The sequence below is a fragment of the Molothrus aeneus genome, chromosome 3 (genome assembly GCF_037042795.1).
Source record: "Molothrus aeneus isolate 106 chromosome 3, BPBGC_Maene_1.0, whole genome shotgun sequence".
Taxonomy (NCBI): domain Eukaryota; kingdom Metazoa; phylum Chordata; class Aves; order Passeriformes; family Icteridae; genus Molothrus; species Molothrus aeneus.
The window spans coordinates 61276470-61300888 of NC_089648.1; the positions used below are offsets into that span (position 1 = coordinate 61276470).

Consider the following 24419-nt stretch of genomic DNA (forward strand, 5'->3'; position numbering starts at 1 on the left):
ACAACTGTCACATGCTACAAAACATTGTGAAGCAGCTGATCATAAGAATAAAACAATGATTACTAAAAGATATACTATGAACAGGACATCTCATTAACTTGACATACACTGCAAGATGGTATTAGTAAATATGTTTAATTTTCCTATTCTGACAGTAAATATGTTACCTTTGGAGAATCTAAACTAGAAATGGTTATAGTAGGAGAAACTCCTTACAATCAGAAGAAAACCACTACTTTTTATTTCTGTAGGTACTGCCTACCTCTTTACAAACAAAAGTAAAATTCAAACTTGTCTCAACATCACCCCCTGCAATAAACCAAAATCCAAAACCAGAATAATCAAGGATTATTGAGTACAAAGGTTTAAAAAATGATTAACAGGTCATTATACACCTGGATACTCCACTTCTGCTACCATTAAACTTTTGTGGGGCTGCAGAAACTGGTTTGTCATACTGAATTTTTATAGAAGCATTTTTGCAGTACCAGGAGGTAACAGTTTTCAAACCACCACCACCAGAAAGGACTGGGGACCAGGAGATGGGCAGGTGAAGTGAGGTGAAGAAGGTATCAAGTCAACTATATGCATCTCCACTTTTGAAGTCACAGACTCTAGTAGTAATTGAATCCAATACCAGTTGAGGAAATTCTAGTTTCATTAATTATTTCCAAAGAAGTTATATAGTCCTCAGTGGGAGAAAAGCTACTAAGTAGGAACTGAAGCAGCACAGGAGTAGAAGTTACAAAGCACAGTGACAGAACACAAGAGGGTTTGTACACAAGAACATAGATCTCCAATTCCAGATTTTGCCAGACCAAAAATACAGGACCAACAGATTTCGTGACAAAGAGACAAGCAGCTAAACAGAATGATTGTTAGCAAGGAGGAGAAAACTTTTCAAAACTATCTGATTTACATTTCCTTGATATTTTCATTGAAATGGAAACATCCCACATGATGTCAAACACTGACCTGTCTAGCCAAAATACTAGTTTTGTTTCAGATTTTTAATGGGATAAGAACTATTGTTTTTTAGAAAAATAACCCAATAGTTCTTCTAGATCCTCCCACTGTGATTATTCCCTATGGTTAAGCAATCATTGACCACCATTTACCACCAAACAAGCTTCTCTAGAGGCCTGCAGGGTAGCTGCAGTGATTCACGTCAGAAAGGGGAAAGAAGTTGCAGCTTTGATAGCTTGTTTGGAGAGAGGAAGAAGAGAAGAACAGAAAATTCAGGAAAAAGAAGAGGGACCCATATCAGCCTTTCCTATAACTTGCATCTTTTCTCTCCTGCAGTTTTCCCCTTGAAAATGACATCCTCTTGCCCATGGGGGAAAAAAGTCTGGTCTTCAAAATTTTCTGAATCCACCTACTTTTACTGAATTTAATAATACACACACAGGCTGGCTCACCTCTGAACTGTTCCAGTTGCTCCACATTTTCATCATCCAGTGATGACTCTGCACTCGTCAAGTCTCTTTTTAGCCAGCATCAAACAGCCGAAGCTGCCACTAAAAGCTGCTGCTGTTGCTATGCAGGAAACTGCTGCCCCAAAGCACACTGACTTTCTGTCAGTTTCTTTCAAAATAAAGACAGGAATATTTGTATTTGTGACTAAAGTAATAATCAGCTGTATTCTTATGCATAGGGTAATCTCATTATAAAGCCATTTTAAATAACGAGGTCTTTGGAGTCTTCTTTCAACCTGTGCTGAAATACCTGTCTAGTAAAATATTTTAATGTAACTATGGTAAGAATTAAAAGAATTGTATGGTAAGACCGAAGAAAACACTCACATATAGTTCAAGGGGAATAGAAAAGTACATGAGAGCCCTTCAACTGATCAATGATTCCCCCAAATGATCACTTACATGTTTTCATATGCAGAATTATGAAAATTTTGCACGATAAGCAACTTAATACATATGAGAAAGTCTGACAAAACTATGTAACTCAAGAAAGCAATAAACATCATTAAATTAGGAAAAAAAAATGAAACCCCATACCAGTGCTAATTTCCATACACTTGCAACATTTTGTGTCTCTAAAGTACAAACCGTTATGCTTAAAAGTGCAAACTGGCTTTCAGTTTGATTTCTCATTTGCAAAACTGTAATCAGTAAGAAAGAACAGGCTAGCAAGTCTACACAAAGATAAAACAAATCATGAAAGCATTTTTTAATGTGCCCCTTCAGCAATTTCTGCACATCAAACCTCCAAAGAAAATTATTCATTTCTCATAATAGAATATAAATGTCTTGCAAGTAAGAATGTATTTTTCCTAACACCAGCTTGATTGACCTCAAAGCACAGCTCCTAGTGATTTTGAGTGGCAAAGGTGAGTTCAAAACTGAGTCACTGCACTAAGTGGTCATCTTTGAGAAGTCCCCAGGGACTCAACTGGGATCATCCTGGAGGGTTTTAATAGTACCAGGAAGGGAAAAACTGACAACACAGTTCTTCTACCTCCACTATTACATTATTCTCTCTCATCTCACACTCATGAAAGTCGTAATAATCCTCTACTCAAAAACATTTCTATGTGAGACTATCAGCTTCTACACACTTTTGTCAGCAAGGTGGAAATCAATCCATCACATACAGAGGAAAAAGAACATAACCCTTGATCAAAGGGAATAGCTACTATAAGTAGCAGGCAGTTACTCCATGCTGATCAGTGCTAGGAAGATTTGTGCCAGGAGAGAGCACATCCCAGGCAGAGCAAATGAAGGGAGCAGGCAGAGCCCTGCAGCCTCAGCTGCAGCCTGCAAGCACCCAGCCTCTCCCCTGCCCTGCTGCCTCTGCATCTCTTCTGCTCTCTGCACCAGGATTCCCACACACCACACTGGTCTCACTCCTCACCAAGACAGACAGTCAGCCTTCATCCCCTGCATAAGAAGCCTTACTGGATGTCCACTGGAATGCAGGCTGCCCTCAGGACCCTGCTGTAGCACAGCATCCAGAAACAAGGAGCCCTGTCCCATGCAATTTAATCCACCACAGCATATTACAGGGGTAAAAAATTGCTAGCATGGACAAAAAGTGCATCTAGTTTAAGCCCCACAGGACTAGGACACTGCAGTGCTGTAAGAATTAGTGAGTTAAGCCACCTAATGAAAATATCTGCAGCTAATACATGGTGAAAAACTGCAGTTAAATATTTCATTCCCTGTGTACAGCATTTGTAAATATGAAGATAGACATCCTGCTATACTGAGTTTCTCACCCAGACACTGAAACACCAGAGATTTTCAGTGAAATAACCTAAATGTGATTTTTGGGGTGGGGGTTGAGTGGGGTTTTTCCTTTTTTTTTGGTTTTTTTTTGGGGTTGGTGGTTTTTTTAATTTGTTTATTTTGTTGGTTTGTTTTTTCAACCACAGGAGCAACCAAGTAAGTGAGTTTCTCCAAAGCTCATGCTCAGAATTCTTCAAACTAACTGTTCAGTCAGATTTCCCCCATAGATTCAAGTAGGATGGAACATTTCCATCTGGAAGAAACCAAGAAAATCTAGAAGTCTGTGTTAGAACCCTTCAATTCTAACAGCAGACAATAAATTGCACCTGTGATATAAAAATGATAATTTTAATAAATTAACAATATACTTGCTGAATTCTCAAGGGACTTCACATGATTTTCTTCCTTAGCTTTGACAGCAGACAAATATCTTAGGATGGAAGATCTTGGATTCACATCCTACATGAGACTAGACATACTGCATACATGCAGCTCTGAATACCACACAACAGAAGTACTTTTAAGACACCCTTGGAAAGACCCATTAAACAGTAAATTAGAATGCAATACAGCAAAGAAAATCTGGCCAACCTGCAGGAATTGCTTGAGCTGTAACGAGAAAAGTGGAACAAAAAGCAACAAAAAAAATCCACAAGAGTAGACTAGAACTTTTATTGAGACCCCACTAAAGATGGGGGCGCCCCAATTCTGCCTGTATTCCAGGAACTTTACATTTACTGAGATGTGCAAATTCAGAGACCAGAGAGTACCTAACAGCAGGAGTTCAAACACAGAAATCCAAAAGAGAACATGAAAGGAGAAAGGAAGTAATGCAAAATGTATATATTTCCACTTTCATTAGATGAGCTGTAATTTAACTTTAGTATGAGAGTTTAATTATCATCATATTCATATTATTACCATTATCAGTGTAATTCAATTGTTTATAGGTTCAAGGAAATTTCAACAATCAGGTACCAGTTCCCCAAATTTACAGTTTTTGTGGAGGAAAAAAAAATTGGAACTTTACAAGTTTGCAGCTAGTTTCACATGAAACAATACCAAAAAGCAACAGGTTTTTCCCCAAGAGTTACAGTAAAACTGGTTTTTAAAGTAGTTTGAACTGGATCCACAATTAGGCATGATTCCAAGGATTTTTCACTGTGGTCACCATAGGACAAGTATGACTGAACTGCTCTCCTAATTCTGTTTTTCCAGTTTAACAAAACTCCAGAAATCTAGGAGCCATTACTTGTTTGCTTGGGTTTGCACTATGTAGTATTAGCACAACTAATTTATCTGTTATACAACCCAAGACATAATATATGTAGATTATTTCTCTAAAACCTACACCCCCCCCCCCCCAAAAAAAAAAGATTTCTAAAATGTGAATAAGTAGTGAAACCAACAGTATGCCAAAACAACACTAAATTTCTTGATGCCATGTGATGTGTCCTGTAAGTTGGACAGTGAGAGCTTCTCTGTTATTAAAAAAGCCCTTTTTTTTTTTCTGGTCTCATTAGTGCAGCCCTACCTACCCAGCTGTATTAGTCACTTCCTGCACAAGGACATTTGGACACCTACATGGCATCAAAACACCTCTTAGTCCATCTAACACAGTATAATATAGGTTTAACTAGAACATTAAAGCTGCAATTGGAGTAAACCTGTCTCTTGTGACATCACACACAGGAACTCTACTGCTTCAGAAAGATTAGATCTTTATCCCAATGCCCTCCTACCCCAACCAAATTCTGTTCAAAGATAGGAGGAGGAAAAAAGGAAGGAAAAGCAGATAAATTAAGGCTTAATCTCACAGTTATTCCATTCTCTTATAGAATGGAATCGAGCTTGACAGGTAAGAAAAGGGAGAACAAAATCTATCTCTTCTGCTACTTCAAGGAGATAGGAGGGTGTCTTCCAAAACGTTTGGTAAAAACCAGTGCAACAGTAAGATAACACTACATGCTTATATACTTCCAATTTTCACAATCATTCCACTTTGCAAACAAAACTATTCGTGTAATAGAAGCTATTGAGCTCTGTCTTCAAAACCAGTGTGCTGGAATCACATCTGAGTAACAGAGTAACACAGGCCAGCCCAGAACTTCTGCAAGCCACAGGGAACAACACTTCTCATGACCATTCACTGCTTTGAACACACTTCAGTCTCCTCTCCAGTGGTGTACACCGTAGCAAGGAACAGAGAAGCCAGCTATATATGATGTGTCATGAAGGTTCAACCAAGTGTCTTAGCTGAACACAACAGAGTGACAACAGCAGTGCAAAGCATGGACAGCTCTCAGGGAAATCCACTATCTGCTCTAAAGCCTTCATCAGACAAAAGGATCTGACATGTAATTACAAAGATCCTCCTGCAAGGAAGTCTCTCTCCTGCGCAATTAAACATTGCCGGGAAGAAAAACAAGACTAACACTTCAAGACAACAGAAATAAGAAAAGTTCACAATTGAGTAATTTTCACTTGAATGGCACTGATGAACTATCTATAATGTGACCAAGTTTACCTTCAATTCTGTAAACCTTTTCAGAGTGCTACTACAAACACTGTATGCAAAAGGGTCGCTGTGAAAAGGAAACTGCATTTCAAAAAACTCTTGACAGGGGAAAGGAAACTTATCCAGGAAAGGGAAGAGGAAAGAGAGCAAAAGTTGGAAGCTGGTGAGGACAGAGGTCACTCTCCAGGATCTTTACAGCACTCACTAGATAAGCATATATCTTTTGAAGAAGCTCAACTTCCTGCCATAAATAAAGGTTTTATAACCACTCAAAATATGTATCAGCAGCCATTTATTTCTTTTCATCCATCTTATTACTTGGGCATTTTTCAGGTGTTTCAATAGATGATTACACAAGATATACTATTATCTGATCTATTCCAGAGAGAGTTCCCATCAGTTTTCCCACCATGGCTTACATATATCAAGAAATCCATTAAAACTATGCAACTGTCAGAAATATTTTCAATGTTTCAACACCTGCTGTTGGTGTCAGCATCTGTCAGTTTTCATGTTTGTGCAAGGTTTGTTCAAATCCAGAAGTAGGCTTGCTGTGATCCAACTGCTGCTCATACTGATTGCAGAGCCAAAATTTGCATCTATCAGTGCTTCCATTAAATTTGTCTTTCCAGACAGACTTCACTGGTGAACTCGGAGACATGAGGTGATACAACCCTGCAGGAGACCAGTTTAGTCTCTAACTTAACAAGAACTGAATAAAAAAGATTCTTTCATGTTGCACAGTCTTCAAAGGTGCAAACACATACAGAACATTAAAAACATGAGGCATGTATGCATGGCTACCAAGCCTCTAACTCTATGCAGTATTTATTGATTTTCCCTGTGGATCTAACTCCTACATAAAGCAGCTATAAAGAGCACAACAGCATCAACAAGCTCATCTAGACAGTTTGCAGATGTATTTCATGACAAGTACAGAAACTCAATGTTTATTGCATCTCAGCAGCAAAGCCCTCCCTATGTACACCAGGTCAGGCATGCAGCCAGGACAGACATCACCATAATCCCTAATAAACCACCTTGCAAGCACCCTGAGATTCCAAAGGACTACCTGGCAGCCAAGATAAGTACTCTAAGAATGCCAAAATCTTTCCACCAAACTTGACAGATACTGGTATATAAAACAAGAAGGGGGAAAAAAAAGAGAAGAAGAGAAAGCAACAACTTAAGAGTGAGATATCAGGAGATAAATCCAGAATGATAATGCTGCAGCCTGTCAACTGAAGCACACAGCTAACGAACAGACAAGGACATTCAACATCCAGCTACTTCCTTCCAGTAATTTACAGCAAATTTGCCCAGGTGGTAATAGTTAGTTTCACCAAAAAAAAAGTCTTTTTCAAAACAGACCCCACGCCCAAATCACATGATTTCAGAGATTGTTTTTCAATGTTACATAGCTCCTCCACCTTAACCATCTGTTCTGTTCATTGTTTTAATGTAGAAGCAATCAGTGGAAACTAAAACAATCACTGGTCTTTGCTAAATGTTCTCTCTCACAAGTTTCTTTATACAACAGCCTGCATGCATTCCCTTGGAGAGTTATTTCACAAAGGCATCCTCTATAGCCTAGGTCAACTCGGGTAACACCAATGCAGTCTCTCCTCTGCCAGCAGAGGGAAGGAACTGCTTGAAAATTGCTCTGATTCAGCCAGAACAGTCTAATCAGAAACTGTCCCAAAAACTCAGGTTTGAAATTTATTTGAAAGCTATTTCTCCTAAAATCAGTGTGAGATGCCTGACTTCACCTTCCATACAAACAAAATAATGCCAGATACAGAGCACTGTTTGAAGCGTGCTGCAAGCAGGTACTCGTTGGGCATTACGAAGTATTTTACTGTTTGCGACGGTCTAGAAAAACGTAACCCCAGACAATAAAACTCTTCTACCATTTCCTCACTGGACTCCAGCTTCTCAACAAAGTGCACTGAGAAGCCCAGGCAGCCTTACCATCTAACTGAGACAAATTCAGCACACAGTGGGGCCACAAAGAAAACCTTCTTTTGAGAGTACTAAGGGTGCTGGCTTTGCGAACTGCTGTGATACCACACCTTTCTTCACGATTTCAGAGACTGGAAAGATGCTCCCAAAAGCCTCTCTCTGACAGAGGCTCACACTGATTGCTAGCAATTCATTGCAATTTTTAGAGTTTTGTGTTGTGCCAAATATTCTTTACAAGCGCCTACCCAAATGACAACCTCTTCCATTTAAACAGAACAGTTATTTCTTCTCCCAGTTCTGCTTATGCTCAAGTAGAGAATTCTGCATCTGCACAACAGCTCTTTCCTCCTTGCAGTCCTCCTTAGTGCCATTTTTCTTAAACCTGATTTACTGGCTTTACATCACCTGGTTTGTGGGGGGGAGGGATTACAAGGGTGGCCTCTGTAAGAAGCTACCAGAAGCTTCCTCCACGTCCGGCAGAGCCGGTCCCTGGTGGCTCTAAAGACGGATGTGCCGCTTGCCAAGGCTGGGCCCATCAGAAATGGTGGTAACACCTCTGGGGTAACAGATTTAAACAAGAGAAAAAGAAGTTGTTGTGAAGATGTAATTGAGGCCAGAGAAGAGCAGAGTGAGAATATGTGGGAGGAACAGCCCTGCAGACACCAAGGTCAGTGCAGAAGGAGGGGCAGGAGGTGCTCCAGGCACCAGAGCTGGGATTTCTCTGCAGCCCACAGTGCAGACCATGGTGAGTCAGGCTGTGCCCCTGCAGCCCATGGAGCTCCACAGCGATGCAGAAATCCACCTGCAGCCCATGGAGGAGATCCATGCTGGAGCAGGTGGATGCCTGAGTGGAGCCTGTGACCTGGTGGGAGACCCATGGAGAGAGGGGCCCCTGCTGCAGCAGCTTGTCCTTGGGGGACTGCACCCTGTGGAAGTGCGACCCATGCTGCAGCAGTCTGAGGAGGATTGTTGCCTGTGAGATGGACTCAGGTTGAAGAAGTTAGCAGAGAACTATCTCATGTGGGAGGGATCCCACGATGCAGCAGGGGAAGGGTTCCTCTCCCTGAGTGGGGGGGGACAAACTCCTGATGTGATGAACTGACCAAAATCCTGATTTCCAGTCTCCTAGTTCCCTTGGGTAGGAGGTGGAGCTGGGAAGGAGGGAAGGGTGAGGAGATGATGTTTTAAGGGTTTATTTTGCTATTATCCTGCTGATTTTGTTAGCAATAAATTTAATTAATATCTCTAATTTGATACAGTTTTTCCCATTATGGTATTTGGTGAGTGATCTCTCACTGTCCTTATCTCAACCCCAAGTATTTTCTCTCTCCTGTCCAGAGGAGGACAGAGAGTGGCTTTGGTGGGTGTCTGGCATCTGGCCAGCATCAACCATCTACACCCAAGACTCCAAATGAAGCCTTACCACATACAAATGCCTCACTGCTCTCCTCTCTATACTAGAGCCTCAAATTGCATTCAGGTTTTTAGTGGTTTCATCATTATCAGGCATTTACATCATCTGCCATCATTGACCAAGATCTCCCGTCTCCTACTAACATTCCAACAGCTGGACAAACTCATACTTGAAAAATAAAAATAATCAAAGACCTCTTCCTTGCTCCTTCTTTTCACCATAAGAATAGATAAAATTCTCCTACGTGGAAACTCAATACAGAAGCACAACGATAAGCTAGTATCGTAAAACTTATTGTCTGGTGCCAGTTCATTACTGATGCAATGAAATGGGACTCCTGCTCTCCTCTGCTTTCTCCAAACATCTCAAAGCTGCTCACTAAAAAACATGCTTCTAGCCTGTGAAAGCTGTAGTCACAGCCCAGTGTACATGCTAGAACTTTTCTAAAAATCTAGATTAATTTTAAAAAGAGGCTTAATATTTTTATGGGTCAAAAGCAGTACACCTACAGAAACAAAAAAAAAAAAACCAATTAGAGTGGAAAAGAATATGCTGGAATAGTCATTATTTTGATTGTCTTCTCCAACAGAAATGTTAGGTATTTTACTTATACCAAGAGACTTTATGACCAAGCTCAAAAGAACCTTCACTATCAAATTTAATTATGCATACCAGTTCTTCCATGACAGTGCCATACCTTGCTCTGTTGTATGTTTTTTAATGTCGTATTCAATACCAATGTGCATTTTGTGTTTTTGCAGAAAAAGAAATCCCAAACAAAACAAAACACTAAAAAACCTAACACCCCTATCCCCATCCACCAAAAAAAACCCCAACAAAACACAACCCACACAATAAAACCGCCAAATTCTTCTATAATTTTAAGTTCTGCATCTTTTCACTTGTTATTCAAACAGATTAGGAACAACAAGAGGCTTCCTTTGAGAGCTCTGTGGTGCAGAAAAAAAATTCTCTCAAGAAAATAACAACCATACTTGGCATTGCTTGGCTGCAGCAAACTAAAGCTGTTGAAACAAGCAAGACCAAGAGAGAGAGAGGTTCCTCATTTGCAACAATATTCACATGAAAAATTTCACTTGTAAGACTATCTTCAGAATAATCTATGTTACAAAACACATGAGGATGCTTTAGAATTCAGCTAGCTGAAAGCTCATATGTAATGATGCCACAGGCAGTGGAGACAGGACCAGTGGATACCAGCCTGGGCTTGACTGGGCACCTCAGAGCTGGGAGCAGCTTGAGTAACTCCCTGGACCCTGCCTATCCAAGCGCTGTGGGTGCAGATGCCCCTTAGGCACTGGATAAGCTGCAACTTCCGTCTGGATTGTGAAAGAGGAAATGATGCAGCAAAAGGACCAAACTGCAGTTTTGATTTCATTGAGCTCAAATGAAAACCCCCATCTGCCCCCTTTGTGAACATGTCAATTTCAAATGTTTTGGTTTGACAGGCTGCCACAGTTGCCAAAATTACCTGCTCGACTTAGCACTTTATTCAGTGAAATGTTTATTTCACTTGCGGTGAAATAAACATTTGTATATTGTGCATAACACAATTAGAAGCTGGGTATGAATAAAAGTAGCAAAAATGACTGTGAAGGGTTACTTTTTAAACCAGATCTTTTTTTTCTGATGATGGATCAAATGATGCACAAATAGTAGGGAACAAGTAGCAGACTGGGGTAAGCAGCACTGCTAGCTAAAATCACTGTATACCATCAGCTTTAGACAAGTTTCCTTTTCTTGACATGGAGAGAAAATAGAATGAGATCCAGAACTCCTTTTAGATCCTTAATTTACCAGAAGTGATAGTCTGGCCTTGTCTGACAACCTGTCATGGCTTGGGTGAGGTTCTCATGAAGCATTACGCTCTGGGATAATTCAGGTAGGATTTGATGAGTGGCTTTCACTGCAAGAACAACAAATCAAGCCTTGACATGAAATACCTACTTTGCTGAGACAAAAGCACTCAGCGATGTCCATCAGTAACAGCTGCACCTCACTGCAGGGAAGATTTATATCTTACTGACTGGGAAGATGCTAGTAATTTAAAATAAAGTAAGAACTCCAAATAATGTCTTGAAAGAACTGATATCTTCAGAAGCTTGAAAATGACTCTTTAAATGTTACTGAGAAATACAACAAAAGCAAGGCTGAATTTACTTTCCATTGTACAAATGAGTGAAAATTTCTGAGTCTGCTTGATTGCCACTTCCCTTATCTAAGACAAATGGGGACCACCAGATACATGCATACTTTGAAATATCCAGATTTTAATACTGTATTTCACTTTGGCCACTTTGAGGCCTAGGTTCACCTGTATATGTCAATATGCATAAATGTCTAACAAAAACAACACAGACTGAACGCCAGTGTTTCACAACTCCTTTTCTAACCTCCATATACATCTGTTCATCACAGAAAAACATACTAACATGAACATTTTTTAGTTGGTATGCAACACTAGGCATCTAAATACTGTGAGCTATCATTGCTCTTTTGCAGATCCATCCATTCCAAAAAGGTCCAAAGTTGCACATTCTTTCCCATTTTTAACCTGCAGGCTAATGCCATAAAGTTAGCTAAACAGTTTCCAAGCTACTGCACAACTGAACTGCACATGCATGTAAAAAAGCACTGAGCAATTCATATGCTTGCCTCTGTGAGGCTTCTAAGGGGACAAATTCTACACTGCACAGGTGCACTGCAACGGAGAGGCATAAGATGTCCTCTCCCCAGCTAACACTCTCATAGTGAGCAACATTAAAATGGCTGAAGGGTTAAGAAGTCCCTCCCCACATTTCTTTGCCCCCCTACAGCAGCAATGGTACTGACTGTAGTGAAGGACACTATATTCTTTTTGCTTCTGCAGGGAAATGGCACCTCACAGGCACTCTGTAATCGTGTCACAGATGGGATGCTTTACCTACCTACTCCACCCACCCTGCTGCCAATGGGGTATAGAAGTCTTCCAGCAGCTCAGTAAAACACTAACCCATTATTTTCCTGGAAGTTATATACTTTAAACTGAGTTTAGAATCCTTACTATTTTTTTTTCTTTTTTAAGGCTAGATTTATTTCCTGCCTACCTCCATCCAACAGGAAACCAGAAAAAGAGCAAGTCCCATTTCACTTTCTGGCCACCATTTACCAGAATAACTGGCCAGTATTCAGCTGCAGCTTTAAACAGAGGCCAAGGATCCACCCTACTTGGAGGCCACCAACCTTCACAATTCCCTTTTGTTTTATGAAAGCTTACCCTGAGCAGGTCCACCTTCTGGAGCAATCCAATTCCTACACGATCATCATGCCCTTCCCATCCCAGCAATCTTCTTCTCCCTTTTCTTCCTTCCTTGTATTGTGTGAGCCACCCCACAGAGCCACGTCACAGCTGAAACAGTTTGGATAGGACTTCCCTTTCCTACAAGCTAAAGGGACAGAATCACTCAGATCCCCATTTCACACCCCCAAGCTGATACACCACCATTCCAACAAGATCAGGAAGCCAAACCAAGTAAATCAGAGAGGCACCTGCCTTTGCTGCCATCCATATCATGTTAGTGGTAGAAAACAATACACAATGGCATCAGGATGACTAAGCTTGAGAAAATAAAACTTTGCCCTTTCTATTTCCCAGTACAAAATCTTATATTGTTCATGCTGTACTTAATAAAAACATCACTGTGGAAAATTAGTGCTCTGCGGTCTACTTAGCAAGCTTGTAAGGAAATGGAAGTGTGACAAACTTGGAAATTTCTTTACCTGTTCATAGACTCCTAATCTAGAAACTGCACAGCCTTTCTCACAATTAAATAAGTAAATGAGAGCAACAGCACATCCCAACAAGGCTGTCAATGAAAATATACATCAATCTCAAATCAAAGCAGTGAGGCAGCATCTAAAGTAAATGGATGTTCCAAGGACTTGAACATGGAACGTAAGCCATTTCAGGTTTAATTCCAAATCTGGCCTAAACTACTCTTAAACTTCTGACCTTCCACACTGAAATCCATAAAATTTTCTTCTGAGTAAAGTCTTGAATTTTTCACCCTAACTTTTAACTTCCAAGTAAAATTAATTTCTTTGCCTTACCAAAAATTTTTCAAGTACTTAAAAAGGGACTCAAAAATTAAATAGCCTTTTCACGACAAGGCAAATTTGTCACTTTTTCCAGTACAGAAAAAGTAGTATTTGGCTAACAAAACCCTATAGACAAGGACTTTTTTACTTTTAAAATATAATTAATCAAGAAAATACTTTAAAAAAAGGAGCAAGAGAAAGATAAGCACAAGCAGATAAAGCATACAGAAAGACAGATAAACCTGTGTGACTAAGTAATGTACTTCTTCAGGGGGAAGCCTCCAGTTTGAATTCTTTTAAAGAAATTACATCCCTTACACCTCTTAATCATTTTGACAATGTACTGACATCCTGGCCATTTAAAATACATACTTTCCCTGAGCCTGGCTGGTTTAGACAGCAGGAAGCAAGATATTTGTACAAGAAGAAAAGAGGAATGAAGGGCCAAGAGGCCCCAGAGCAGTTGGAAGAACAGTTGCTCTGGGTGGAGAAGCAGTTATGGGGCAGAGGTGAGCTGAAGGCCTTCCCAACCCTCACTTAACTCCTTCATTTCTTTTTGTTTGGGCAACTAAACACCAACAGTTCACTTTTCAATTCATTTAGGTTTACATTCCTTGGACTGATCTCATACCTGTGCCTGGTAGCTCCTGTGAGCAGCTGGTGGGGGCGGTGGGAGGGAGGGCTGGCAGCAGATGATCTCCTGATGGCTCAGCCTGTCTGTGGTCCCCAAAGCCAACACCGCCCACAGACCAGCAAGGTGACAGACAGCTGACAAGGAGGGCTTCTGCTTCACAGAAAGAACACATTTTCATATTCAGTCTCAGCCCCAACTAAAACAAAACTGGTTCTCCATCTCCAACTGCAATTTCCCATTCATAGGAAAACTCTACACCTCAATCAACTTTACTATCAGCATCAGCCAACTCATGGTATCACCCATCATAGCACCCACCCTTACCACTTGATACCGACATCAACAATTTCATGATGCCATTCATCCTCCCCTCAGGAACTGAGGCCTTTCTCCATCAGCAAAACCCTTCCTGCAACTGTTCAAACACAACACCATCTATTCTAGTCTCAGTATCTTAGATCCCAGAGTTTTACTGAAAATGTTCTTTGCTGTAAGAACAGCTACTTCTCTTCTGCTTCACTTCACAACAGCATGGCTAAGAAAGGACAGCCACAATTCCAGCTCTACACCTGCCAAACACTTACCCAAACAAGAGGAAGTCATAGCTAGCCACAAAGAGTAAGCTTGAAGCTACTCCTGCACAGGGAACAAACATACCATGTGCAGTGCCCATATGCTGACAGAGTACCTAGGCCTACACACAGTGGGAACTAGGCAGCATTATCAGTCAAGAACATTGCTCAAAACTAGTTTTCTTTAAAATTAATTTCAAAGCATATTCATCAATGCTGGATTTTGTAAACTGTTCCAAACTTAAGTTTTGGCACAAACTGCATTCACCAAGAAGCACTGAAAATGGACTTAAAGTCTGCCATGTATCTTGTCAACTTGAAAGAGTTGAGAGAGGTAACTCTCACAATCTTAGAGGGACCTGGGTAACATCCTGAACTATGACATCTGCCTATGCAGCAGCATTTTCACACTGGTACTGTATACAACACATGAGAACACTACAGACTTTCAGAAGCTGCTTGCTGAAAATGTCAGAGTAGTTTAGGTGCTCCTGCAGCTTATAGGCTGCTTGCATCTGATGGACCAAGTCTATCTGCCTTCTTCTCCTCAGGAGCACAGCCAGCTTACACTGGCTGAGGCTACTGATTTGATTTAGAAAGCCTGTAAACCAGGAGGTTCTTTTCTCCTCTTGCACCTCTCTTCCTCCTTTGGAAACTTCTGCAATCTTCCAATGTCAGCTGGAGGGGTGGTCGTTCACCCTGCCATGACCTCCTGGCAGGCAGTGTGCTGCCGTCCCAGCAACTCGATAGCTGGTGCTAGAGCAAGGTTTTAGATTAATTACCCTCGCAAACACAGAGCTGCTTCTGCACTGAATGACAGTGGCCTTTCTGAGCTCTGGTTTGACTCAGGGCACAAGCAGCTCATTAACCATCAGATGATTCAGCACTTGGTGCCTACATTTCTGCTGGCTGGTTTTCATCAGAGAAAACCAGCTTTGAAGATGTATCATTTATATGATACTATCAGACACCTGATGAGACACAGGTGTCAAGGCCCTCCAGCTCCAAGCCAGTACTAGTTTTATGTGATGCAGACTGCTCTCCAATTTTACTCTTCACTATGCAGGTTTATAATCACATTCCCCACAAAAATCCTGATGTAACAGTCCGCAGATTTTTTTCTCCAGCTCTTTCAGAAAGAAATCATGCACAGAAAAGAGAGGGGTCAAAAAAAAATCTCAGGTCACAGACAGAGAAAGACTGAGGTCCTGAGCAGAGGAAGGATGATCTCCACATTTCATGGTCAGAAGAGAGAAGGATTTTTGTCCCACCAAAGCTAACCATGCAGAAAACGCTGTCAGATGCAGTCCTTCCCCACCCCCAACCATTCCTTCTGATTTACGCATGGCTACTAATCTCATTAGAGTTCCTATAATTAAAGCACCATAAAATCTGATGAAGAATACAGTATGGTGTTTAAATTAACTCACCCAAAGTCTTTTACTATAAGAATGACTACTCCAACAGTGTTACAAGATTTACAAAATAAAGCTTCACTAATGAGCACAGCATCAAAACTGGATTATCAAGTTTCCCTGTTTGCATATAGAAAAAGCAGACACTCAGGTTTCTATAAAACTTTTGCAGCCATTTTATAGGAAAAGTGAAATGCTCCCTCTTACATAAAGATACAAGCAGCCCAGAGTGGTTAGGCAGTGAATCACTTTTTTAGCAAATCTTGGTATGCTCAGTTTCTGAAATAATTTGGGTTTGGTTTAATGAAGAGAAAGATGGGAAGTGAAGGAGGTGAAGGAGATACAGATGCAATATTACACCTGTGAGATTAAGTCTCCTGGTTCTTGCTTCCCTATCCCAAGTTTGCATCCTGGATGACAGAGTGCAGAAACCCACAGCTTCCAGCTGCATGGGAAATGGCTCTTCCACACTTTTGATCCCAACCTCACTCAACACATACCTGGGAGTCCATGGAGGGAGAACACTGGCCCTTCAATCACACTCTTGAACCTCACCCATTAAGCATAACAAACAACAGCTCTGGGCTGCATCAATTCCTGGGGACATGGCTTGCTGGGACCTGACTCAGGCTCTGTGGGATCCACAAGAGATCCTGAACTCCACAACAACCCATAACCCATACCCATCAATTACCACATCATCAATTTCTTTGAGTCCAAACAAACGGTCACAGAACTTTTTTGTGAATTGTAGATCAACTGGTCATACTCAGACCCCAAAGAGCCCTGAGTGCTCTGTGACTATCAGGATGTGAGACAGAATATCTAAATTGAGGCCGAAGTAATGTCACATGATTTCCCAAAGTCAGGCTCCAGATCAGCCTGGGCATTCCAGGCTCGCCTGCTAAGCTTCTGCTCCCGCCACTAAATCTTTGAAAGGGATTATGCAGCAAGGTGCCAGTGATAAGACTGGACTTGACCTCTAAGGACCTTCAGATGTTACCCTCATTTTCCAGCATGATGAGCAACAACTCTGGAGTATTTTCATCTGGCATTCCTTTTAAGAATGCCTAAAACTTTGGTTGATTTTTCTTATCTATAAAGGGCTTGAAGGCAGAAGTTCTGATGCTCTTATATGTTTGCATAGAAGAAAGCATGGTGCATTAACAGAGTTTTTATTTTGCTACTCCATTAAACATCATTTCAGGAATCACAATGAAGCTATCATGAAGAATACTGCTTTCTCCAGTGAGAGAACACACACAGACATCAAAGACTACACAAATTATTTTAAGTGCTATACTTCTGCCAATATATTCCACATTTTCAGCATGAGAGACCACTCCTCCAGAGATGTAGAGTCAGCCAGGGCTGAGATTACTATTTCTCTGACAAGAAAACCAGATCTAAACTATTCACAATGCTGCTTGGCTTTTTTTTTTCAATTGTATTTTGTTTGTTTTCAATTTTACGTACATTCTTAAATCGGGCTAATCATATCCAAAAGTAAGACCTTTTAAAATTTTCAAACAAAACCAGCTTTTCAGCATTTATACCTTTTGAACATCTCATAATTTTTTTTAATTTCCTACAAAAAATGCAAAGTCTTGAAGATGAAGGGTAACTTGATTTCTAACCTATACTGGCTTTTCACTCATCCTTCCCAGAAATTCTTCTAACATAACTGAGACGGAGATGCCTTTCTCTCTCCCCAGGATGACTCACAGGGTCCTTCCACTGCACAAAGGAAAGAGATCACTTCTTGTTCTTCTTGAAGAAATATCGCTTTCTTATCCTTTTCAAAAAGGAAGATAAGGGAAGAACACATTGGACTGTTATTTGTTGCATTTTGTTTCACTTTTCCCTAACAAATTTATCAAGCAGCTAAAATTCTGCCTGGTCATAAAAGCATCTGTAACAACATGTCCACAGAAGCGCTCTGTGAATCTCACTTCTCAAGATCAGCATCCCTGCCCCACCTTTAAAGCACAGCAGCTAAGTACCCATATGGCTATGTGCCATATGGGTATCTTCCTTTCCCCAGCCACTGGGACCAGCTTTGCAGGTGCTTAGCAATAGTAGTGGCTTCCTTGAAGGGCATCCCTGCATACACATCCAACACCTGGCCAATGCTAAACCCACTCCATAGCACATATACCCACTTCCTAGGCCAGCCAGCTATTTCAGCCACCAAGCTGCTGCTTCCTCCTCCCAGAGTTCAGCCTAAACCAGGCAGAAGAGTTCTTCAGGATGGCTTTAGATACCAGATCATGTAAGTTCCATTACATCACTGTAAACTGCAGGCACCTGCAGGACATGGGGAAGATCACCCTGACATCACAACTCTTGTCAATTTCCAGCTTAAATGAAAGGCAATACTCTGACATATGACCTCAGTGGCAGATATCAAAGCAGCACAAATATGCACTGACAAGATTAATCTAAAAACTTAGTGAGAGTTTGCAGTCTACCACTTATCTACAAATCAAATCATTCTGTGCATGAAGTCTCAAGAAGGCCTATTAAGTGTTCCTGAGTTTCAGTGTTACAGGAAACACACAAAACATTAACTCTGACCATCCAATCCATCAGTTCCCAAGTAAAGCCCTTCGCTATTATCTAAACACATCCAAACAAGATCATAAAAATGCTACCGAGTTTACTATTAGCCAAAACAAATACTACCAGCACCAGCAAATGCTACATAGGCTACCAGGGCCCAGAGAGGAGCAATTTGCAATTCACGTGCAATTTCCAAGCAGTGAAATGTACTCTGGTCAGAAGAGGCCCGTCAACTATTTATGGATTGCAGGAGTAGCTGTAATCATCCATTCCTTCCCTACAGCCCAGCAGGAGCACAAACTGCCCCAGCACAGCACCAAGCCCCAAACGGGTGAAAAAATTCATTCCACCAACAAACTAGCATGTTTCCACCAGGCACATCCTAAAAGCTTCTGCTGAATAAAAGCATTAACATGGTACGCAACAGGTTTAGTTGATTTTGTTTTTCCCACACACACCATACTTCTCCCATTGTTCTTCGTGTTTAGGGTATGACTACACTAGCAGCAGAAACACACAAATATTCGGTGTGCTAAACTAACTACAGAAAACATTAGCGAAGACAGAGCTTAGTTATCAAGCTAATTTCGGTTTGAAATAGCAGTTCTGACTGACAAAACAGTGATGAACATGTAAGCACCCTATATGCCAGCTATCTGCCAGGATGAGCAGTTGCCTGCCCAGGATGGAGAAGTTGTTTTCAATTTTTTTCCTCCTAAGAAGTTATTGTTTACTGTTGTTAACTGCAATTGTTCACCAACAGTCACACACACTATTTTAAGCTAGCACAACTGGTGCAACACCAAAGGCAGTGTCCTGCGAGGAGCAGGCCGAGCGGCTCCACCACGGGCCCGAACATCGAGCGGCAGCGGGCAAAAGCCCCGGCTCCAGGAGCCGCTTCGGAGGCGGCTGCCAGTGCTCCCGAACTCCTCTCCTTATCACTCCTTGGCCGCCTCTTACAAGAAAACTGGTGCCGCCGGTCAGGTAACAGCAAGAGTTTGAGATTTCAAAGCGAAAATTCTTATAAAGACGGCGAGAGCCTAAAAACGCATTAGCGACCAGCCCGACCAGCCGCGTACGAACGCGTAGAGCAGCACTTCGGGAACGGGCGGTCGCTGACTCCGCAGCTCGCACGCAGGTGGCGGCCGAACGCGTTCCGTACGGGACGGGAAAGGCTCGCTGTCCCTCCGCACCTCACGGCCCAGCCCCGCTCGCCGGGCTGCCCGAGCATACTGCGGCCACAGTACCCCCCAGCACACCCCGGCTGCGCCCGCTGGGAAATACCTGGGAGCTGAGGTACCGCCGGAGGCACTCCTCGCACACCGCCTTCTTGCAGCAGGACAGGGGCTTGATGGGCTTCTCCTCCAGGCACACGCGGCAGCTCAGCACCAGCAGCGGCCCGAACTCGCCCGCGATCAGCCCGGAGAAGGGCTCGGGCAGCAGGTACAAGTCCACCACCTCGATGCTCCCGCCGGACGACAGCGGGTCGTCGCCCGACACCACCCCGCGCCGCGCGGGGGGCTGCCCCACGCCCGGGCCGCCGCGGGGGGAGCCGGGGGCCGCCGCCGGCCGGTCATTCTCCACGCAGTAGACGGTGCAGTACACGTGCCGCCGGGGGGGCCGGCGGCGGCCGCTGCCTCCCTCGGGCCCCTCCTCCGCCGGGGCCGCCGGCTCCCCCGAGCCCGGCGGCTGCTCCGGCCCGGCCGCCGCCTCCGCCTCCTCTTCGGCTCCTCGCCGCTCCGGGCCGGCAGCGGCCGGCGGCAGCTCTCCGCCTCGCCCCGGCCCGGCCGCCCCGCCGGCCGGGACCGCCTCTCGCGGCGAAGGCGGCTCGTCCGGGCCGGGCTCCCGCGGGTCCCCGACCGGGCTCGGCGGCGCAGCGGCCGCCCGCGGGGGGCTCAGCGAGCTCTGCTGCTCCCCCATCGCAGCCCGCCGCCGCTCCTTCCCATCCAGCCGCCTCCCGGCCCCGCTTCTGCTTCCGGGTCCCGAGCCCCGCTGCGCCGAACCCCGCGCTGCCCGCCCGCGGGAGCTGGCCGCCGCCGCCCGGTCTCCCCGCCGAGGGGCTGCGGGCGCGGGGGAGGGAGCGGCGGCAGCGGCGGGCGCCGCTCCGGTCAGCGCCGCCCGCGGGGTGCCGGCCCGAGCCCGACCCCCATGCCGGGGAGGACGCGGGCAGCCTCCCCTGGTGCCGCGGGGCAGCCCGCCCGGCCGCGCCCCGCAGCCGCCCCGGCCCGCCCCGCGCGTCACCGCCCCCCGCCCGCGGCGGCCGCCCCGCCGGGCGCGCCCGCCTCCGCCCCCCGGGCCGGCCCGCCCCCGCCCGCGCTGACGCAGCTGCTCGGCTGCGCCCCTCATTCAGCCGTAAACACTGCGTGGCTGCCGGCACGGCAGCGCCCGGCGTCGGCACCGCCAGGCGTTGTCCTGGGCCCCAGGTTCCCTCCGACGTGTGCCGGTACCTGCGGCCCGGCCGCAGAGTAATGTCTTCCGAGTACATGGTGACCGTCCGATTAAAAATCAGCCCCGAAGGAAAAGATTGTTGTGAGCATCATCGACTCCGCTGTGAGAGCCACGCACTAACATCGAGGCAATAGAGTGACATTCACAAAAGTAATTCAAACTGTTAGCAACACGAGTATCCACACAGGTCCAAAACAATATTTGCTTCTTCAAGTACTGACGAGGATTAGGAGGATGTATGGACATTCTGCTCCAGAGCTGGTCGGTATGCCAGTGCCTCTGCTTGAAGATGGTTATCGCCCCGCCTTGATGTCATCATTTACATCATCACATAGGGAAGATGTCATGGAACTGATGCTGCAGCAACCTTAACATGGATTGTGCAGTTTCCATCCCGAACTTTGTGTTCCTCAGAGGTTAATTAGATGCTCTGCTTGAGAGGACATGGTTTTGGGCTTAACCTAGGAGGAGGTCTGCAAGTCGGGAGATGACAATCAGGGACATCATGGCTGTCTGCATGTCGTACCCTCAAGCCCAGTGAGCTTATGATCTCAGGCTCATGCAGGGAGCAGCTCTGTGTGTTTGCCTGGCTGTGTGTTTGAGCTCAGCAGCGCAGCTGTTCAGCTGCAGTGTCCCAGAGTGCAGGGCGTTGAGGACACTGTATGCAGCCAGTCCAGCTTTTGGTTCCTGTGTGCCACTGAAGTACATGTGCACTCTGGGATGGAGCTGAGCTTCTCAGAAAGTCACACAGGGTGACTGCTGAAGGCTGGCAGCGGAGGCACTGCAGGCTCTGTGTAGCAGGCTCTGTGTAGCAACTGGCAACAGCTGCTGGCTTGGAGGGGCTCTTGGCCTTGAAAATGCTGTATTTCTTGCAGACCCAATTAGATGTGAAAGTCAGTGGGTATGAATTTGTGCAGTGTCAGACTATAGTTACCCTTCCAGAAAAACAGTGTAGAGGAATTTTTTCTTTTAAACAATATGTATAAATTTTCTTAGTTAAGCCTTTAGGGATTATGATCCCAAAGCTTACTTTGAAAATACCAAGTGTAGGACTTTTAATGATTGAATAAACATTAGAATTTCCTACATGCCTACCACTTAAGAACTTGGAACTTCAAGTGAAAGCTAGAAAGATAGTTAGCATCATTGCAAGAGCCAGAATGTTGCTCCACTGTTAATTTGGAAATGTGTGTGCTAAACCACAGCAGGGGAAAAGGGTTTTTCAGGAATTCAGGATGGCAATAATAATCATACTTATCTGAGGGGAAGCATGAAGCACATAGGAGTTACAGAATTGTCTGTGCCCTACTAGCCTGTGGTCTAAGGACGGGTAGTTCAGTGGCCTGTGCCCAGCCATGGGTCCTGCTGGTCCTGGCTGTGAAGAGTGAGCAGATGTACCAGCCCAGCTGTTCCCAGGGTCCCCATTCTGTCTGAGATTGTGGGATTTGCCCTGGCCTTGGCTGGTGAGCAGCCCCCAAGGGGACTCTCCCACTCTTTGACAAATATATCAATCAAGTCTTTGCAACAAGTCTTTGCCATATTCTGTATGAATTCTCTCAGGTATATTGAAAAAGTATGAAATTATACAGTAGTAGACAGAATAAAATACAGGTTTTAGAGGTAAACATAAAATAGAGGTAAACATAACATGACCTGCTAGTATGTACTAATGTCCTTTCCCCTGTGCCTTTACACAGACTCATATTTGAATGACATAAAGGGAGAATTTTCACAAAAAGACCACCCCAGCCTCCCACCAGCCCCCAGCAATCCCACAAAACAGGATTTTGTGTTGCATGGCCCTTGCTTATTCTGCAAGAGAGCTGGTGAGAGACGGAGCAGTCAGTGAGGGGTGCTGGTTCCGTTGCACTGCTGGTGGGTGCCTGGGTGCACAAAGCACGACTCCGTACAGGAATGAATGTGTGGGTCCCAAAGAGGCTGCACTGCTACTGACAGGCTGCATGATGTGTCTTAGGCTGGCTGTTGCCCAGATTTTGAGAAACCACGAGTCAGATTTGCATCCAGAATGAGTCTGTTGCTAAAACTTTCTTGGTTTAAAATGTGGTTTTAGATCAACACATTTTATGCTCTCTGTAGAGCATGTCTAGCCTTACGGAAGATATTAGAAAGATAGCAGCACTGCTGGATTTGCATAAGATAACAGATTAAAATAAATTATCCTACAGAGATAAACCTTTTTATCGCCAAACTGTTTGGTTTACAAGAACTTCATTCGGTTTGAGCACAGTTGCGTAGAACTGAGCCTAGCTGCTTGAAAAATCACTTTTCTCCCTGTGATGTACTGCCAAGTCAAACTCCACAGAGATTCACACATTTGAACTCTGCAAATGAAGTATGAAGAAAGCAGCTGCCAGGGTATTAATTATTTGTGAGACATCCCTGGTTTTGGAAAGCTCTGTCCACCAGAACCTAGATTCCCTTATCTTTGGGAACGTAGCAAATTCCATAATACTTTTCTTCTCTGTTGAATAAAATTGGAGGGTTTGGTTTGAATAGGTATGTTTATGGCTGGTCCTTTTACTCATGCCTGATTTTAAAGTTCCGCAGCTTAGAACCAAGGTTCTAGTAACGCCCAAAGTTGGGATTGTTTTGGGTTTTTTATTATTATTGTTATTAATTATTCACACTGAACAAGGAGGTTGTGATGGCTATTGCATCAATTAATTGCATTTTTCCAAATTTGTAAAATTTTTCAGAGTAGTGCCTGAGAATCTCCACCCTTGTTTTCTCTCCTTCTTCCCTACCTTCCTTGCTCCTTGCTTTCCTTTAATCAAAGAGCATAAGCTTATGTAAAATTTCAGCAATAGAAACTACTGGGCTATGCAGCATGTAGGCAAACTGCAGAACTCATTGCTACACACAGTCATGAAAGCAGTTCTGTAATGAATTACCAAACTGCTTAGATACTTTCAGCAATACAACAGAGCTAAACAACTGTGCTGTTTGTGTCATATTTCTATCTGTGTGTATACTTATATGTGAAAGGAGGATTTAATTTCCCAGGGCTGTGATTCCTGAGACTTCTTGAAAATTACTTTTACTAAAAATAATTAATGTTTTTAGAATAAGTAATTAACATTGATTCTTCTGGGCTTATGCTGATAGCCTCTGAGGAAATGTGAAGCCTTCTTTTTCTATGTAGTAAGTAGGTAACTGGCAGTATGGTACTGGGTCATTGGGTGCAGAACTTACTTTTTGAGGGGGATCCTTGAGCTTCTGTTCATCTTGTGAGGTGGAAGATTCACATATATTTTACAGAAAGTGTAGGTTAGAAAAATGCATGCACTAGAATAATTTCTTATGAGCATCCTAATTAGATCAGGAAGAATGACTGTGTGCCTAGTTTAATTGTTACAGTATTTATTTGGAAAACAGTCTGTGCCATTATTTTTATCTGGCACTATGGGAACAACCTTCAAAACATAACTATGTAAGATACACATGCTTAAACAGATCAAAGCCATTGTACTACCTATGGTACTTACTGCCCACATCTGGGCTAAGGAGAGAAAATGCTTTTCTAGAATTTATGT

The 24419-nt window shown here is 43.5% G+C and overlaps 1 protein-coding gene across 1 annotated transcript in view; it reads right to left on the minus strand.

The window, feature by feature from the left end:
• Positions 1–20337, minus strand: part of RNF217 (ring finger protein 217) — a 55512-nt gene extending 35175 nt beyond the window's left edge. The window contains exon 1 of the mRNA XM_066545774.1: positions 19702–20337. Within this exon, the coding sequence (XP_066401871.1) occupies positions 19702–20337 (636 nt within the window). The remainder of the gene's footprint in view (positions 1–19701) is intronic.
• Positions 20338–24419: the final 4082 nt, after the last annotated feature.